Source organism: Exophiala mesophila (genome assembly GCF_000836275.1).
Source record: "Exophiala mesophila strain CBS 40295 unplaced genomic scaffold supercont1.3, whole genome shotgun sequence".
In the NCBI taxonomy this organism is placed as follows: domain Eukaryota; kingdom Fungi; phylum Ascomycota; class Eurotiomycetes; order Chaetothyriales; family Herpotrichiellaceae; genus Exophiala; species Exophiala mesophila.
Window position 1 is genome coordinate 1,119,377 of NW_015622506.1, and position 19,436 is coordinate 1,138,812.

Here is a 19,436-nt window from a genome sequence, read left to right on the forward strand (position 1 = left end):
TCCAGAAGTTGTTCATGGTTGAACTCAGCAAGCTCTCAATTATTAGTAAGTCCCAGCTGCTGCTAGAAGCATCCTTAGTAAATAATGTTAATCTTTGACCTTTCAAGGTGGCAATTTCCTTCGAGACTTCAAGGCTCCTGGCGTGATACCCACGACAGAAGACATCGACCGCATGAGTAGTGAAATAAGTGCATGGAGAAAGCAATTGCCCACTGAAATGCAGCTCGGCACATTGCAGGAATGGTCGTCAGAGAATATCTGGATCCTGGTTTTGCTAGCAATGGGTTATCGCCTCGAGGCGGTCTTTTGCAGGGCCAGCAAAGAGGTCTACAAAGCACTGGACGACTCTCTTGCCGTAAAGCGATTATCTCAGAGGCAAGAAAGCGCCATGTTTGAACTCTCCACCATTATTCAGCGGGCATCGATGCACGAGGTATTGCATCTTTGTCCGCTTTCTTTGTTAGTCATGCCCACGACCCAGGGTGGACTTTTGGCCCGCCCTTCAAAATACAAAACTAACCTTATTGTGACAGTATGACATGCGCTTCGACGATATTAGCCATGCGCATTGAAAATGCGCTAGACCCGACCTTGAGTGCACGAAAGCAACTTGCATCCAAGACTCAGATCTTCGCCGAACTTGAATACCTTCGGGAGAGCTGTGAGTACTGGAGTAGCTTGATCTGGACGCTGCGGATGTTTGAAGCCGTCATCTCACGAACGAGACTTGGCCTGACAGCGGAATCTCCAGAGGAGCTCAGAGAGAGTGATGGCGACACTCCAATAAGGACAGCAGGTGAGGATGGTCGAGATTGTGTTGTGGACCTTGCGAGCCGTCCAAGAGAGGCGCTGAGTGGTAACACATTTACAGTCAGCACTTCAGCCGACTTGAGCATGTCCATGGCCGACGATGTATTTGGGATTCTTCCAGTTACCGATAACTATGACTGGCTGCAGAATCTGCTTGGGTCAGAAGGACAAGAGACTACCACGGATTTTCTGAACGAATTTTTATGACAGTATTGAAGAACTGAAAACTGTAGGCAGCTCGCCTGCGGCTCACCCCGACCGTGCCAATTCAGACAAAGTCACCTTACTTGCCGCCCGAAGAAAGTCCCTGATGCCGCGAGGAAATGGACGACGCTGTCGTGCTGGAGTCTTTTGAGACTATCAAGCTTCTTGACAATGGCGGCGTTTGTTTCTTTGGTGGCGACAACCTCATAGCTGGATCGCGGACAAATGCAATGGTCACAGCTCCCGCTTTATCGTCATGATGAATGCTCTGGTGTGCCTTCCATGGTGATTCTTTCTTTCAGAAGGATGTTATTAAGGCATTATCCTCACAAAGCGGCGCATTGAGAGCCTTCAAAGACAGCCTTGGGGGTGGGCGGAACTGTGTCCTCTCCTGCTTTGCTAGTCTGTCACGAGTTTTGTCTTTTCCCGGCAGTAAGTGAGGCTGAAGTTCACTCAAGTGACCTGTGTCTCACGCACTCGGGAACAGGGTCAGATGTTTGTTGTCCTTGGACGTTGTCAATGAATGGTACTGCGGCATTGATGGAAGAGAAACTCTGGGGATCCTAGGAAATTTATAGATTATGTCACACCACAAGAATGTTCAAAGCCAACACCCCTGGATAAGGGTTGGTAGCAACTCCCGGCCTCCTGTACACCGTAGAGCCCTACCTTTGGCTATAGATATAGCATTGAGGAAGCCCAAGCAACTCATTCACCTCAATCTTTGACAAATAATAGAAATAGTCATCTAGTCGCTTGACTTATAGCATAATACTGAAGTATGTGTTGTCCTCTTTTACCTAAATACCCCTAGCCCTTAAGGTTGGATTCGAGAGACCTAGAAGGTGTAGGGCCAGCAAAGTGAATCTTAGATAAATGTCAACACACCCTTAGTACAGTAGGATTGGTGATCTCTTTTCCCATCTTCAAGTCAAGGGGGCAGTGTCAAGGTATGCCCCGAACGAAGCATCCCTCTCGCCACTCACATCCATCTTCTCCACAATGGTCCTTAGAGCTTCAAGCTCTTCCTCGCTCAATTCAACCGTGATAGCTCCGAAGTTCTCCTGAAGATGCTTTATTCTCTTCGTGCCTGGGATTGGGATGATATTCGAACCTTGTGCTCCTAGCCATGCTAGCGCCAATTGTCCCGGGGAGCAGCCTTTCTTATCTGCAATTGCCTCAATCTTATCAACCATCTCCAAGTTCTCCCGTAAGTTATTCTCTTGAAACCTTGACATGCCCGCGCGAGCATCTCCCGGGCCCGAGATGTCCGCTACGGCTCGTAAATGCCCGGTCAACATGCCTCTACCGAGTGGGGAGTACGCAAATATGGTGACACCCAAATCCTTGCATGTATCCAACAGATACGTTCCCCTGGGACCTTCGATGTCTGTAGTCCAGAGGCTGTATTCTGCCTGTACAGCCGCAATCGGGTGAATGGCTGCGGCACGACGGAGAGTATTGGACGAGATCTCGGAGAGGCCCAGGTATTTGACCTTGCCCTGCCTGTATAAAGGCCAGTCTTGTCAGAACGTAATTCTCGGCTGCGAATTTTGCCTCAACGACGTACCTGACAAGTTCTCCCATAACCGCAATCGTTTTCTCGATAGGGACAGCTGGATCCACGCGATGGACGTAGTACAAGTCGATGCACTCGACACCGATCCTGGACAGACTTCGCGTAATGCACTCCTGACAGTGCTCTGGAGACGAATCTGCGACAATACCGGAACTGGTAGCCTTGAGACCAAACTTGCTTGCAAGGAAGATATCCTTTCGACGCTCCGGGTGAAGCTTGAACCACTTTCCAATAACATTCTCTGAGTCTCCGTAGATGTCAGATGTGTCCCAATTCGTGCATCCTATTTCCCACGCTCGGTCGAGAAGTGCAATACGGTCTTCATCAGATCTGGGATTTCAATGAGTCGTAGAATGCCTTGAGATTCATTGGAGGAGACGTACGCAGCCTGGCCATATCCCACGCTCATGCTCATCAGACCCATACCAATGGCCGGGATCTGAGGACCATCCCGACCAAGTTGGCGTGTTGGTGTTTTCGGAGGAGTCATTATCGTGTATACACTTCGTGTTCTTAAGTAGCCGTATTCAAGTGCAACAGCGTTGAACGGGTCTTGGTTGAATCGGAAAGATTTTCTAGTAATACTGAGGCTCGAACCAACATCAAGAATATATCATTGCAATACATATTCAGCAATCAGTTGAGGTGCTCAAATAAATATTGCGCCTTTTAGAGACGAAACCCTCTATGTGGGTCTTCAAGATCGGCACCCGGAGTACCGAGCGCACATTGATAGTCTGGAGCTAAATGTTCTGGTCTTGGAGAAGAGGGGCTAGGGGCCAAAAGAACTGTCGTGGCGTTTTTGGCCCATCACGGGCTGTGGTCAAGGTAAGTCGAATGCGGAAGATTTGTGAAGTTGACTCGGCTCGCTTGTCACGCCGTCAGATCCCAGCAAGTGGGCCATGCCTGATGGCTTCAGTCATAATTCGCCGCCTGATGGTCGCTGTGGTAAAACTTTTCTCTCAAAATGCAAGGCGCTGTCGGCTCATAAGCGTGGGAGGCTACGTCAGCCTACACGTAGGGCTGATATGCAGCGGAATGCAACGTCAAAGATTCCGTTCACTTGGAGTTCACGACCGGAGCTTGTGAGAATGAATCAACAGCAGTACCGGAATCCTTTAGCTTCTGCTCGCGACTTGTCTTCTTCTGCGCTACATGGCATCGTTCGTGAGTATCGCTAATCGTGTTCTACTACGGCAGAAAACTCCTTGTGCCCTCATACACCTCATACAGTCGTTTCACCCGCGACAGGGTGTAGGATTGTAATTATGTTCTTTTACCGCCTTGCGGTTCGGCCTTGAGGGGACTGGCGCTGGAAGGGTCTCGCCGGCTGCGGGCGGTGCCTTGTTCTCCGTATGGAGGACGCTGTTGAAGCTTGTCATCCGTAGAACCAGGAAATTAATTAGAGAAGAGCAAAGTGAGCATATCTCAGATGATGTCATTTCATGAAAGATTCTAGAGTCGTCGCCAATCATTCTCGGGATTCTTACTGTAGAAGACTCTGCCTCAATTCAACAAACTATGGTGTAAACGATGAAGTACATTAGAGATAGCCATAAAATTAAGCCCTTAGTAATGCCTCCGAATTGCTCCTCGAGTTTACTGTTTCTGTCAGCTGATGATCAACGAATTCGTCTGATAGGAGGCGAGCCTTACCTTCAGCCATAAGCATCATGCCAAATTCATCCGCCTCGGCAAGCCATCTTTCGCTTCTGTCGTCCAAATTCCCTTCAAACGGGATATGAAAGAATTCCCCAACCTTGTAGCTATCTCCCTTCCATAGGTGAAGCCACTCGGCATAACGCTTCTTCCATTTCTTTTCATTGGCGGCTTGCCAAAGGTCCTTGGCTGCGGGAGCTGGAAAAGGCGCAAGCTCAAAACATGTGAGGATAGGGTAGCCATGGCGGACCGACCAGGACCACTCGAGATGATGCATGGCGAGAATAGTTCGGCGCTTCGAAGAGACTATAGCCCATTTTGTCCAAGACGGCATACTGTTACTAGACTCCTCTGGCAGGAAAAGTCCTGTCTCAGCCAACTTATGCTTGATGTCCCAGGCTTGTATGACCAATTCCACTTGTCTTGGAGCCGGAGGCCCTTTCCGCTGCTGCTCCTCTCCAAAACATATGATGATAAGTAGCAGTAACACAGACTGCGCAGCGGCAAGCAGATCCAGTTCCGAATAGCTTGGGTGCTATGTAATGCACTCGTTAGATCACATGGGGTCCGCTTGAGGATTAAGAAACATTTTGGTTGCATCACAACCGTTGACAATGGATACCATGCTCACCTCTTGGAACAACCTTTCCAGTTCGAGCATGATCTTGTTCAGGACAATGTCCTTGCTGCCATCAACCTGCCCATACCACATCTTGCACAGTGTGAAACAGTTACCCAGCGGCTTCGGAATGCCATCGGCTACTTGTACCTTGTGTATCATTGGTGGTAAATTAAACGCGGAATGCGTCGCCAACAAAACAGGCCAGCTTCTTAACACTCGAATAATAAATTGCATTGTTCGCTTTGCAAAATTGTCACTAACGTGCATTCCAGGCGCAAAACCCAGAAGCGCTTGTCGTCGCTCTTCTGAAATCATCGCCGTTGCTGGAATTCCATGATGCCTCGCCTGTTCCACAGTGTCGTAGAGGTCGCTGCCGCTAGACACAGATGTGATTCCTGGCGTCGTCCACTCATCTCGCCAAGTGTTGGACGTGTTGCTTGATGGCGCTGTGTCAACCGAATGGGGAATTCTTCGGTTAAAAACTGAGGCTTCATGTTCGCCAGCCAGCTCGATGCGTCCGCTCCCCGATTCAGGGTCCTCGGATGCTGAAGTGTGCGTGCTTGTACGAGTGCCTTCACTGGTTGGGAACTCACACACCAGCGAACGAGCCTCACAGCGACCGCAGAGTGGGTGTTTGAGGTCACAACGCGCCCTGGCACGCGCGCAACATGTGCAAGACTTTTTCCTTGTGGGTGCTTGCGTGCCGCGCAAACAGCGCCGAGAATGTCTTGTCAAGGACGATTCTGCCAATGACGTTAGCATATTGACTACAACCCTGCGAGTTTGAAAGCAGGGAAGCTAGCTCCATGACCGACAATTCGAACTCACTCTGCGTAAAAGTCTGAAAACAACGTGTGCAGCTGAGCGAGCTGCTCGAACCCGGCATGCTGCAACGCGGCATCTGAGTTCTCCAGTTCGGGTATTCGAGGCTTGTTTGGTGATCTGATTCGACAGATGATAACAGATGATAACGGGTTGAATATCATATTTATGCTCGGAACTCCGGTACCTTGTGGGGCCATCCATGGGGAGGTAAGATTTGAAATCAAAGGTTCCACGTCTGCGCTAATTGCGCAACAACGGGTTCACGTACTTGGCAACTTGCAGGGGCACGGCCTCATACATGCCAGATTGTTCTGTCTTTTTCCTGCCCTGGAACGATGCTTGCCCGCTCCTTCATCATTCACGCAGCCTGTCTTGATTCACGATATTGCAAGTGAGCAGCGCAGCGGACTTCCGGGTTGCATTTGACTAGGAGTGCTCGGTCCATAAGGCGTGGTTCTGGCTGCGCGCCTTAGATCCATTTTCAACAGGTCTATGAATGAATCAGCAGAGGTGGGGATAGTAAACCAGCAGTTGTTAACCAAAGTTGAATCATATCAGGCTCAATGTATCATCTTGACGTAATCTCCAAATGCAATAGACTGGGAGTGGTTTGAGCTTCTCGTCATATTATTAAGCCTGGCTCGTGAAAAGAAGTACCTACTTGTAGCTCTGATGTTGATATTTGACTGTGATCTGTTGTTAGAAGGCATCTTTTCCCAGTTCGATACCAACCATTGATCAACATAAACAACTATATTCACAATGCCGAGCTACGTAGTTACGGGGGCATCCAGAGGTCTTGGTGTACGTTGATAACTGTTGCATACCGTTCTCGATGTTAGACTGACAATAAGAAAAGTATGGCTTAGTCAAGACTCTCGCGTTGGATCCCTCAAACACCGTCATTGGCATGGCCCGCAACGTCGAGCATACGAAGGAACGCTTGGAGCGGGATGGTGTCACAAATGTCCATGTTCTGGCCGCCGATATAACAGATAAGGCAGCCCTGAGAGATGCTGCATCACGGACACGGGAAATCCTTCAAGGAAAAGGGCTAGACGTTCTTATCAACAATGCAGGTTACATCAGTGAGATATCTCATCTCAAGGGACTCGATGAATTGTGAGTAAGCCCTTTCTCGGTGCTCGACATTGAACATATCACTGATGCGACTGCATTTATAGTGAGACTGAAGTAGAAACTGTGGTTGATGATACACATAAGAGCTTCGAAATCAATGTCATTGGAGTCCTCCGAACTGTTTACGCATTTTTGCCTCTTATCCAGGCAGGCAAGGAGAAGAAGGTAGTTGCCATTTCCAGCGGACATGGAGACATTGGTCAGTCTTTCCTTCGTGTCTCTGCCCGTCAATCAGACACGATTCAAGACAGAATATGCTAGCGGCTGATGCTAGCGGCCGATGCTAGGGGCCGATGCCATTCTGCTCGTGTCATTACGACATATACTAATGGGTATTCGCAGACTTTGTCAATAAGCTGGGTATTTTTCAGGGTGCTCCCTATGCCATCAGCAAAGCCTCATTAAGCATCCTTTTCGCAAAGCTCCAAGCCTCGTATCGGGACCAAGGAATTCTATTCTTCAGCATTTGTCCCGGTGGAGTGGATACGGCCGAAGGCCCGACGAGCTGTGAGTAACTCCACGTGCCTCCAACGGACAAGATTCTGACCCCATGGAATAGTGTCCGCGGAGGATCGTGCTCGCCTCGAAAGAATGGCTGCTGTGTTTCAGAAGTATGATGGTCCTGTTATGGCTAACAGGTCACCCACTGAGGCGGCCAAAGGTGTTCTAGCTCTCGTACAGCGCTCGTCATTGGAAAAAGGCTATGGTGGATCGTTTTTGAGCCACAATGGTACTCAGCGTTGGCTTGAGCCGGGCACAGATGCTTAATAGGCGCAGAATGGGATGTGTAACATTATTCCTCAGCTTGGAAATGACTGCATCTTTCTTCCTTCCTATTTTCTCTTCTCTTTGCACTCTTCGGGTCGTAGGAGCAACCACTGATTTATAGACAAACCCCCAAGGGGCGGATGACGTACAGGTTAATTTTTTCCCTTTTCTCTCAACGACCTGTCTCTCCAGTTATCTGACCCAAGGTTACGTTTTTACAGGGCAGTTAAGGACCTTTACTTCAAAGATCGCTAGGAATTACTGGTAGGAGACTACATGACAATAAACCCCCAGGCTTCTCATCAGATCTACTGGGGAAACATGGAAGTCACAAAATCCCTGATTGTAGCGTCCTCTGAGACAAACCCGCTCTGTCCAATCTCCTGCAAAATCTGATTGGCACGTGCGATTGGTCTGGGCGAGGTAGCCAGATCGTGACCCGCCACGGGTTGGTCCTCGCCCTGGACCAGCTCTGGCCGATCGGGGAACAGCTCGCGCACCTTGTGGCGCATCCCGTTCCAGGATCGGCTCACATTATACGAGAAGATGCGCTCGTTGCTGACGGACTTCAACGTCAGAGCGGCGACTATGAGGCGGGCCGAGTCTTGTACGTCCGAGAAGTAGGCTAGCCAAGTCAGCATGCTCAAATTGAATTGCATCTATTCTTTTCCACAGGAGACTTACCAAGCTGAAGTCCAATGGCGGCCCAGTTGCCCTCCATGACGTTTTTGAGCTGACCATTGGAGGAGACACCGTGTTCGACATTGTACATGTCCATGACACGACCGAATTGACCGTCGGGCACTAGACAATTTGCCACGAATGGGACCTCATCGTTTTTCTTTAGCCACTCCCAAAATGCAAGCTCATGCAGGGCCCGAGCGGCGCTATAGACCTCCACAATTCTGCCAAACGAGACATCAGTGGAATCACCATTGCGCATGTCCTCAATGGCTTCGTGGTTGAAGGTGTCGACGGTGAGCTCCCGAGCGGGCCTGCTGTAGTCGGCGGAGTCTACAGCCTTGGAGCTGGAGTTGAGGACATAGCGCTTGACGCCAGCGGCCTTGGCTGCCTCGAGACTGTTGATCAGGCCCCTGATGAGTGGATCAACAACCTTGGAGGGGTCTGGATTGAAGATCGTGGGGACCGAAACAAAGATAACACCAGATGCACCTTTGGACAGAAACGCGTTAGCACCAATATCCTCGGGATTCCGAGTACAATGCAATTTGTATTCTTTTACTTGCCCTTAAATGCGACGTCAAAGGCACCTTCCACTTCGAAGTCCGCGACCTCGACCAGCTCAAACATGCCGGGGTACTGGGGATCGAGAATCCCGTGGAGCCTCTGATAAGCCTCATTTAGTTGTAGCCCAATGTTCAAAGGGAACTTATCCGCAAACAAGTACAAGGAAAAACATACGCTGCTGTGCTTGGATACATCCCGCACCGTTCCCCGGACGCGAAATCCAGCCATGAGAACCTTGTCGCAGACCTCAAGGGCCATGTACCCATTGGCGCCCACCACCACAATGGTTGAGCCAAAGGGAATTGCAGGGTCTTGGATATTCATATTCAATCTACGAATGAGTTAATGAACGGGTAGTGATTGCAACGATTAAGAGGGGAACTTGTGGTGGTGATACAGGGTCGAGACCTACCAACAGTGCAGGCCCAGAGCCTCTTTTAACCCCAGGCCAGATCATCTTGAAATGATTGTAAGGACCTTTGGATGACAAATCTCTGGATCTCTAAACCTACAAAGGCCCAAGATTTCTAAGCTACCATCCACGATTGTGGGAGACGCAGAAACAGGGTTCCTCGCGTGAAACCATTCGGCCGAGCGATAATTTCAACCCGTACTTCCTTCTGCAAGCACCTTCACCACAAGCCTTACCGTCCTCTGAAACGAGCCTCTAGCTGTCAGAAGCTGTCTTATATTCTCAATCAAGGACAGTACCCCCTTGGGCAGCTATGGCTACCAAAATCATGCTCTATGGCGGCTCTGGCTGTAGCAGTGGGCTGGCAGCCGAAGAAATGGTCAACCTCAGCCTCGATTTCACCGTTGCCGGGCTATCTGCTGACAAGGTGCAGTCTAAGGCCGCCGCTCTCAGAGCCGGCTCTAAGGTCTTTGCGCTCGGATTGCCCGCAGAGGTCGATGAGGCCATTAAGGTCTTCACCGTCGCCTTCAACGTAATAAGCCGTGAAGATGCCGCTCTGATGCGACCATGCTCCTTGAGAAGTTCAAGCTTACGACTTGAGTAGTATTGCCTATTGGGATTTTGCGACGCCCGACCCACACAATCTTACGCTACTTCCTAGCGCTCAAACATGTAAAGGCACCAAGGATGAGTGATGACAATGGTTTCCAATATCCCTAGGCTAAGTTAGGGTTGTACGTCGGCACCCCGGCGTGGGAATCCTATCTCGCTATGGTTAGCGTCAGGAAAAGAGCAGGGGTGGACTGATCGTCCCTAGGTCACAGTAGAGGCACATGAAGCACCTATTACGATGGCCCCTCGACCTCTTGTGGAGGATAGTAAGCGCTACAACAAGAAGCGAGGAACTTTAATTTCACGACTAGATTCCCGCAGCGACCAACCAGCAGCCTGGACCCCTTCGCCACGCAGGTATACCCGGAGCTCCGTGCTCTGATTAGATCAATAGTCAACACTGCTCATTCAGGACGTGGTCACCATGATTTATTCGCAGACTGACCAAAGAGGATTAACTTAGAGGAAGTGGCCACCAAAAATATTTAAATAATGTAGATTCACTACACTTCTTAAAAAGCAGACATATAGGCTATATTACTGCCTTCAGTTTAGCCACTTTCATCATGGGTCAGACGAGACATACCCTCCTCATCTACGGCGCTACAGGCTACACCGGTCGCCTTGCCTGTGAGCAAGCTCAAAAGGTCGGCCTGGACTTCACCGTTGCTGGCAGGACAGCATATGGACTCGAGAAACTCGCCAAAGAACTTCAAGTCCCATATCACGCATTCGAAGTCAATGACGCAATTACAACCATGCACGAGCTACCGACCTGTCATACCCTCTTGAACTGTGCTGGCCCTTTCTCTCGCACGGCCAAGCCTCTGATGACAGCTTGCATCAGGCACCACATCAACTATCTCGACATTGCTGCGGAGTTAGACAGTTATGAGCTGGCCGAGACACTGGATCTAGACGCCCGTCAAGCTGGGGTGATGCTCTTGCCAGGCTGTGGTGGAAGTGTTGCAATGCTTGGGTGTCTAGCGAGGCGTACGATGGAAATTGCAGCCTCCCCAGTTCAGAGGCTTAACATCGCACTCCACGTTGCAGGCGCCATGTCTCGAGGCTCAGTGGCCAGCGCGATGGGTGGCATGACGAATGCTCCACTCGAGCGACGAATGGGAGAACTAACTGCGATCGAGGATATTGTGCCGATGGAATTCGACTTTTTGGATGGTAGAGGTCGGGTATCCTGCGCTCCAATGACCTTGCCGGATTTAATTACTGCTAGTAAAGTAACAGGGATCGAGAATATTCGAACTTTTGTTAACGTGTCCGCGGTCGCGTTACCCGCCGAAGGTCCCGAGGGAATCTCTGACGGACCCTCAGAGCGAGACAGAGATTTAAACCCATACCACGCCGCAGCGGTCATGGAATCAACCGACGGTAGTGTGGCAATGAAGGTTCTCCACACCGTCAATGGGTACACGTTCACGGTTAAGGCATCTATCGAAGCTGCACATCGGGTTCTTGAGGGGACATCACAGCCAGGATTTCAAACTCCAGCTGGGATCTTTGGAACCGGCTTCGTTGAAAGCATTGCGAACTCAAAATTTATAGATATTGTACAATAATAGCTAGGGAGGAATATATAAAGTCTTATCTCTAACTTCCAGTCGCTGGAAAAGCCAGTCTTACTAGCCGAAGGACAACATACATTGGTGTCATTTACAGTGTGCATATGAGAGAGCCAGATTCGAGATGTGAGATGTTTCAATGTGTTGTTATTCCCTCTTGTTCCCAGGAGGAGGATATTTGGCTGCTCATTGTGATAAAAGTCACAAAATAAGATTGGAATACGCAATATACCAGATTGTCCAGACACCGAGACTAGCGTTTTGAGGCCCACGTGAGAAAAAAAGTATATATCCATCACCAACTAGCAGCTTTCAATGTTTGCTTCAGAATGGAACCTTCCAAAAGCTTCCTGGTCCAGGGTGCAATCTACTTAAGGGCGCCCCACATCTATATACTTACCAGTCTTCTGGAATTGATAGAACATGGTGCACTATACTGATTGGTTCCCCACCAGCCATGTCAACTGTATGCCCAGGCCAGAGTTTATTGGATTGCGCAAGAGTCAACACTTGATTCTGCTTTTCATCGGCTTTGGATTGGGCGGGAAGTGGAGGACTTGAACCTTAGACCACAATGCTTTCAGAGCCGTCGATGTAGTTATCAGTCGCTGAATACGTAGGAGAAGTCCGATGATTAAAGTACCTTTGTCTGGGATTCACAACCAGGCCTGTGTCTTGAAGCGCCGGCGCATCAATGTTCTCAGTATTCTCCATGGACTCAAACCTATCGGCAATCATGTCTAGCCAATTAGCGACCAATGAGCCGCAGAATTTTCTTTTCGGCCAGCATATCTGACATTTGAGATTCCTTTGCGGTTGCAGTCTACGCTGACTTGTTAAGAAACGCTTGAGCAACTTGGAGGGCATGAGAGCCAGGTATCGTTCATTATGCAGATAATTTCCTCGACGCAATAATGCCTCAAACTCTCTTAGCGTACTGATGGTCACATCGACGGCTCTGAAAGCAATATGGTCTTGATTCCGTGACTGGGACTGACTGGATCCGATCTGGGAGCTATTTCTATCGGAGACATTCGCTTCCGCGTCTCGGTCGGAGGTAAATGTGGCTTTCCTGAGGCACGGGGCCCCAACGGATCAAATCCTCCCCCAGAAGTTGGTCTTGGACGATTGGCTAATGTACACTTGACCTGGCAGGTGAACGAGGCGTCTCGGATTGGAAAAGTGCTCATAATTCGTAACTACCGGCGATCCAAGACCAGCCAAATACTAGACTCTACTCCAGCTTGATATCCTCTGTCCGGCAAAGCACGGCGCGAAACATGGCCTATGAAGTCGTCTCATTTCAACTTCGAGATGAAATCGCCCTCGATGAATCGCTGGAGTCAGTCTTGAAAAAATATATTCTCGACTTGATCGTCTCCGAGTCCGGGGTTCAAAGGGCATATTGGGGCACTACAATCGAAAATCCTCGATTGGTGAAAATGTTTGTCCACTGGGACTCAGTCCAAGCCCATTATGACCTACAGAAGAAAGAGTAAGTAACTTGCATGGAACATTATGACTGGGAAATTATTTTTTGAAGGCCATGTGACTGACTTTTAAACCCCCCTTTTTAAGTTACTATATGCCATTCGTGCAAAAGCTCAATGAAATTACCGACTTGTCCAGACTCACCGCGTTCCATACCCATGTACAACCACATCCAGCCGACCAAGTTCTCCACGGCGAGACCTCACCCGCGACGGAGATCTTCATGGCTTATTTCCCCAAGGAATATTCTGAAGCCAGTCAGCAGGAATTCGGGAAACGGATTGAGGAGTTTCTCGCAAAGTGTCAACCTGGAGAGCCGGTGATTACTGGGTTTGCTGGTGGCTGGGCAGTGGAGGATGACCTGCCCTTTCCCAACATGGGATCGGACCAAGGGAAGGCGTTCCTGGGTCTTTTTGGATGGAAATCTGTGGAAGATCACAGTGAATTCGCCAAGACGGACGTTTTCAAGGAGAATGCTCCTCTTATCAGTAAGGCCGATGGACTGATCCAGACGGAAGTGGTTCATTACAGGGGCAAGCGCTTCAAATGAAGTAGACTAGCATAGAACCGAAATCATTGTGAAACTGACCCTGCGTTGAGGTGAATGTACATACTCTTGTCTTTGGCTCATGAAAATGAGGCGCGGATAGAGCTGTGTTGTCAACCTAGAAAACCTCGTCTTCGACTCACACCCCATCCGAGTTCGTGTCAACCAGAGCGAGAGCACGACATACACTTGCGCTTTGTTCAAAGAATCTTAGACAATAGTCCACCACCACGCGGTCTACCGCCCCTTCCTGTGTCGCCATTTATGCGAGATTGTGTCGAGCAACAAAGCCTCGAATCTTCTTCCCATAAATGTACCTGAAACACTGTTAGACCGAATCGACCCGACGCGAACAACATAGAGCAAGACCTACATTGGAATAGTTGTGACCGTGATAGCCGCGGTAATCCCACCGATGGTGAAGAAGACATCTTTTACACCGCTGCCAGCTACCCAATCATTGAGAAAGTAGGTGGCCCCGAATCCGAACATGTTCTTGATCAAGACCATAACCGACACTGCTTCAGCGGCATGTTCATGATGGCAATCGACTGTGTATGTGATGGCGGCGGTCGCAGCAATCACCACACCAAAATTGACGAAACTGAATGACAAGATCACGGGGATCTCCCATGGCATTCCATGACCGAGTGCCTGTCCGGCAGAGAAGAACCCTGTGGCTGTGAAGAGAAGATAGCACACGATAGCTGGTAGTCTAAATTCGGGCTCTTATAGATGTTAACCATAAGTAGAAAGAGAGATTCATATTTACACAAGGGGACCGCGTACCGAAGATGCCACGATTCTTCTTCGCCATCCAGCGGCTGGCTCCATCAATCAGCGGGTACGCTACGATAGAACCAATAATCGAGGCAACGAATGACGATAGAAACGTATTTCCAACCGCCGAGATGCCAAAATTGTATGGCGGAGCCGAAAAGATCTGCGACGCTCCAATGGTCAAGATGACGATCCATACAACCGCCGTCATATATACCAGAGATGTCCAAAGCACAATCGGTGACCGGAACAAGCGCAGCGGGTTGAGCATGGTTTTACAGAATGAGATTGGATGATAGTATCCGCTGTAGAAGGCCAACTCACTCCAGAACGACTTCCGGGATATTGGTGACGCTTGAGTAGTAGCAGCGCCTGTACGACTGGGCACCTGCGCTGAATTTTTCACGTATTCTTCTAGTTTAATGTCTTTTCTGTCTCCGGTGGATAGTTGGCCAGCAACAGTTTCCATGGGAACAGGACTGTCTCTGACGTAGGCAGTCTCAGGCATGAAAAGGAAGGTTAAGATGAGGTTAATTGCCAGGGCTGCCGCCATGGCGTACGAGCAGATCCTCCAGTCGTAACGTTGGATGAGTTGACCTGCGATGAGTGGGCCGACGCTGATTCCTGCCAAAAGAGCCAAGTTAAAGGTTGCAGTCCTGGTGCCTCGTTCGTGGACGAACCTGATTACGAAGCCGTCAAAAAATGATTTCTGCAGAGGAGAAGGAATCAAAGCAGTTCATACCAGATATCAGCAATCGAGGCTGGAACCAAACTCTCTGCTGGCCCCATACAGAACCCTGCGAAGGCACGAGAGGCCACAAAAGAACCCCAGCTCTTTGCCGCCGATCCCCAAAATCCGGTGGCCACCAGGCCAATTGAAGCTACGAGATAGACAGGGCGCTTTCCAATTTTGACGGCAATAACGTTACCAATGACGGTGGCGCCAGCAAGACAGATGATGAGGGCCCCGTTGATACCGGAGGAAAAGGTTTGCAGAGAAACGTCCCATGAGTCTGCCAGTTGAACGTACGCAGGAGCTAAAAGAGGTCCAATTGCTGATAGCTATTAGAATGGATCACAAATGGAGTAGAGATGGCAGTGCAACAAACCTCCCACACAGCCAACCTGCCAAATGACGGTGACGATGAACATTTCCTTCCGCCATCGAGGCCAATTGAGAGGGTCATTAGGATCATCCGAAGGCTGTGGAACAAGAACAAATTTGCCCGATTTGTCGTGCTTCAATCCGACGGTGTCGATAGCTCCGATCTCGATGCTAGACGAATTTTGTATGGTCTCGAGTGGAGCTGTCCCGGGGACATGCGCCATGCGTGGGTCTTCGAGTATACCGAGAGGCATCTTCAGCAAGAGATCGAGTAAGAGAAAATGGTCGGAAAGGGTTGTGAGAACCTGATTGTGAAGTAATGGTGAGTCTTGCTCCGGATCTGCTGCTTCTGACAGACTGGAGATAGAACCACACGGCGGGAGGGTTTCTCTCCTATGTTATATCCTCACACTCTCCACAAATCTCGAACGATCAAGCATTTTGCCCCGGATCGAACCCGTCGCAAATCTGGGGGAATGTGGAGGCCGGCTTGTGAGCCATCCTCCTTTGCCGGGGAATCTAGGTTTCTGAAGGCATCACTCAGGCAGCCACCCAAGGTTTCGGATGCAAATCGTCAACGCATCTCGGAAGCAAAACTGTGGCTGCGAAAGGCCTCACATAAGGACATATGAGATATCGGACTTAAGAAATAAACTGATAGGGAACAAAAAGTAAACTTATCAATGATTCGTTTCAAGACTATAGCCATTCGTTGACTTTATTTCATAGATTACCATGGCATCAACATTTCAGTCGGTGGTGCTGAGCAAACGACCAGAGGAACACATCGTCCTCGGCGAAACGTTCTCAGTCGTCGATAATCCAGCCTTATCACCGGACGATCTCAAAGATGGCGAAGTCATCTTCCAGACAAAATATATCAGCGTCGATCCAGGCATGAGAGACTGGCTTAACGAACCTGGTTCCTATATGGCTCCGGTCGCAATTGGAGAGGTAATGCGAGGGTTCTCGGCTGGAGTCATCTCAGCCAGCAAACATCCAAAGTTCCCTGTGGGCTCATACGCAACTGGGTTAGTCGGGTGGACGGAGTTCAAGATTGTTCCTGGAGGTACATTGGTGGATCCTGAGATTCCTGAGGGCGGCAGACTGGCTGATGCTTTGAGTCTTCTTGGTAGGACAGCTTGGTTGTATTGATCTCGCTATGACTGATCTCTCCACGCCTAGGATTCACCAGTCTGACAGCTTACTACGGCTTCGAAAAGGCTGCTCGTGTCAAGCCTGGTGATCTTGTCGTCATCTCTGGTGCTGGTGGAGCCACAGGAAGCGTCGCTGGTCAGATTGCCAAAATCAAGGGTGCCAGAGTGCTGGGTCTTACAGGCAGCGATGAAAAGGTTAAATGGCTCAAGGGGATTGGGTTTGATGATGCTCTCAACTACAAGGCTCCAGGGTTCGCCGAGAGCTTCAAGGCTGCTACATCGGTGAGTCTGTGATTCAACAGTCAAATTGGAGTGGAAACTGATACAAGTTTAGGGAGGATTTGATATCTTCTGGGATAACGGTCTGTGGCGGATGAGGTATCCTGCAGGAGCAAGGGGCTAACAAACACAGTTGGAGGCGAGATCCTAGAGCTTGCCCTTGACAACGCAAAGGTCGGGGGACAAATTATCTTATGCGGTGGTGAGCAGTCTGAGCATATTCATCGGGCATGTTCTCATCGTTATTATCAGGAGTAAGCCAGGTCAACACAACAACGCCCAAAGGACCCAAGGTACTTACATCCACCTATCTCTAGTTATTGATTCTACTAAATGGGTGACAGAATTACATGAACATTGGGTACAAGCGATTACGGTGAGTTAGACATTAGAATTAGTGCCTTCAGTTGCGCTGAACCACCCAGGGTACAAGGTTTTCTCGTTTTCGACTACCCTGACGAGAACCCTCAGGCATATGCACAGCTCAGGGATTGGTATAAAGAAGGAAAACTTCAGGCCAAGGAGACAATCATCCCCGGAGGAGTGAAACAAGCTGAAAAAACGCTTCGAGATATCTACAACGGGGTCAATACAGGTAAGACAGATTCTCTACAGTGGATTGGCATATTAGTTCTGACAATAGGAAGGGAAGCTTCTTGTGGAGATATAGACGATATAAGAGGACAGTCTACGCTGAAATTGTCAGCTCTCCGGCTACTGACTGTCGGTTTGCAAGATCTGGGGTGGCGTGGTGGACGTGGCACGGAAGAAGCCGATCCAGTTCGCACAACTATTTCAAATGTCTACCAGTCAAGACCACCAAGCGTCTACTGTTCTTGATTCGTAATAGAACGTTCTATTCGGCATTGCTTGGCTATGGCTTGATGCCGTGATGTGCAGATGGTAGCGTGTCGCAAGAGTAATCCAGATCCCTCCCAGGACCGGGGCTAGGCCCTGCACCGCTTGATGCTCTGGAAGAAGCCGCTATGAAGGAGCATGCCGGATTCGGATGCGTTCATGACAAGACCACCAATTCATGTTACAGCGGCTTGATTCCGGTGTGATCCCTTAGCCCGGGAAATCAGGGTTGACGGCGTTCAAGAGGAAAGATGTTGGGTTTTACATCTTGGTGTTGATGTTCTTTGCTCTCGGACACATATGCATCCGTCCACCAAGAACCATATGGATAGGCCGGGACACATCCGCGGAAACCGCCGTGAACTTCGAACAATGAATTTCTTAAACTTTGACGGGCGTACGATACGAGAATGAGTTAGTGATCGAACCAGAATTTCAGTATTGAAACAAACAGACTTGTAATGATCAATATTTAGTCATATGTCCCAAAAAGGCTTCAATTACCGACCATGCCTTCAATATACGGGATCGGGGAATTTCTCTAGCTGCTTATCCTGACCATCTAACAAACCATAGTACCAGGTTATATCTCTGCCGTCAAACTCACGGACGTCAAATCCATCACCCAGAAAGTTGAATCTGTTGTCCGAGACATACTCAAGGTCAAAGTCTTCAAATCGAGGCTTCTGCAACATGGTCAAATAGTGTACACGAGATCCTGGCCAGCACAAGGGCTTGTTGGCAGAGACACCGTTCTTGAACCAGGAGCTGCAGGGACCAGACCAAGCAGTGCGCTTAAGGTACGCATCTGCATGACGGGTAAAAGCCTCAGCCACCGATTTGTTGACCCTTAGGCTCTTGATGTCTTCGGTCTGTGCCTTTTCTAACACTTGTAAAATGTAGGTGGTATATGCTTCAACCATGGGAATGACAGAGCCATGTCCTAGCGGTCCATAGGCGCCAATGAAGACGAAATAATTGGGAACTTGTGGCATGGAAAGACCCAGATAGCCGGTGAGGTCCGCAGGATTTTGCAGCTCGTCCTGAATATTTTTACCGTCCACAATAATGGGAAAGGCTGGACGGAAACTCGTGTCGAATCCCGTGGCACAAACGACAACGTCCACCTCGTGTTCTTTCCCAGAGGCGTCAATGAACCCAGTTTCTGTCACAGCTTGAATTTCCTCTGTGAGAACATTGGTCTTGTCAAGTGTGAGTGCTTCGAGAAACCCATTCCCAGGCGTGGGCCTTCGGCATCCAACGCCAAAGTTGGAAGGAATCAATTTGTCCATCAATTCTGGCTTTTTCTCAAGCTTCAATTGCATTTCTCGAATAGAATACTCGCGAGCCTCTTTAGCATCTTTTGAGTTGTTGATGTAGAACTTGAAACGAACATTCAGCTCCGACTCGATCGCCTTACAGTATGACAGGTAGAACTCCGGATCGTTGCGGAACTTTTCTTGAGTCTCCTTGCTGTACCAAAAGTTTTCCCCACGTTTACCTGCATATGTTGGTGCAAAGCCTGCGGTGACCCAAATTGGGGATCGAGCAACGATATGCAGCTGATCAACCTTGTCGATAATGGTGGGTACCACTTGAACGCTTGAGCTACCTGCCCCGATAATGAGAACTCTTTTGTTTTGTAGGTCGACATTATCATCCCATCTCGCGGTATGCAGTAGAGGCCCTTTAAAGTCACTGAGTCCTCGGATCTGGGGCCAACGCCAGTTGTTAAGCACTCCACCGCCGTTGAGGAAGAA

General features: G+C 49.4%; 6 protein-coding genes across 6 annotated transcripts; 4 read left to right on the forward strand and 2 right to left on the reverse strand.

Moving 5' to 3' along the window:
* Positions 1–1,802: 1,802 nt before the first annotated feature.
* PV10_04050 (uncharacterized protein) lies at positions 1,803–3,194 on the reverse strand. The gene is made up of 3 exons (XM_016368570.1): positions 2,977–3,194; positions 2,585–2,923; positions 1,803–2,520 (listed from the first exon to the last, which is right to left on the reverse strand). Exons 1-3 carry the CDS (start codon positions 3,081–3,083, stop codon positions 1,941–1,943), a joined length of 1,026 nt encoding a protein of 341 aa, XP_016224358.1. The 5' UTR covers positions 3,084–3,194; the 3' UTR covers positions 1,803–1,940.
* A 960-nt stretch (positions 3,195–4,154) lies between these two features.
* PV10_04051 (uncharacterized protein) lies at positions 4,155–5,860 on the reverse strand (the record flags this gene model as incomplete). Its single annotated transcript, XM_016368571.1, has 5 exons — positions 4,155–4,195; positions 4,250–4,787; positions 4,884–5,451; positions 5,519–5,617; positions 5,703–5,860. The coding sequence occupies 5 exons, from the start codon at positions 5,858–5,860 to the stop codon at positions 4,155–4,157; spliced, it is 1,404 nt and encodes a 467-aa protein (XP_016224359.1).
* Positions 5,861–6,461: 601 nt separating this feature from the next.
* On the forward strand, positions 6,462–7,607 carry PV10_04052 (uncharacterized protein; the record flags this gene model as incomplete). Its single annotated transcript, XM_016368572.1, has 5 exons — positions 6,462–6,503; positions 6,559–6,821; positions 6,884–7,038; positions 7,182–7,346; positions 7,399–7,607. The coding sequence occupies 5 exons, from the start codon at positions 6,462–6,464 to the stop codon at positions 7,605–7,607; spliced, it is 834 nt and encodes a 277-aa protein (XP_016224360.1).
* Positions 7,608–9,580: 1,973 nt separating this feature from the next.
* PV10_04053 (uncharacterized protein) lies at positions 9,581–9,962 on the forward strand (the record flags this gene model as incomplete). The annotated part of the gene is made up of 2 exons (XM_016368573.1): positions 9,581–9,870; positions 9,929–9,962. The coding sequence occupies 2 exons, from the start codon at positions 9,581–9,583 to the stop codon at positions 9,960–9,962; spliced, it is 324 nt and encodes a 107-aa protein (XP_016224361.1).
* Positions 9,963–10,445: 483 nt separating this feature from the next.
* On the forward strand, positions 10,446–11,456 carry PV10_04054 (uncharacterized protein; the record flags this gene model as incomplete). Its single annotated transcript, XM_016368574.1, has 1 exon — positions 10,446–11,456. The coding sequence occupies one exon, from the start codon at positions 10,446–10,448 to the stop codon at positions 11,454–11,456; it is 1,011 nt and encodes a 336-aa protein (XP_016224362.1).
* Positions 11,457–16,117: 4,661 nt separating this feature from the next.
* PV10_04055 (uncharacterized protein) lies at positions 16,118–17,488 on the forward strand (the record flags this gene model as incomplete). Its single annotated transcript, XM_016368575.1, has 8 exons — positions 16,118–16,514; positions 16,568–16,821; positions 16,874–16,901; positions 16,952–17,020; positions 17,071–17,111; positions 17,163–17,194; positions 17,244–17,413; positions 17,466–17,488. The coding sequence occupies 8 exons, from the start codon at positions 16,118–16,120 to the stop codon at positions 17,486–17,488; spliced, it is 1,014 nt and encodes a 337-aa protein (XP_016224363.1).
* Positions 17,489–19,436: the final 1,948 nt, after the last annotated feature.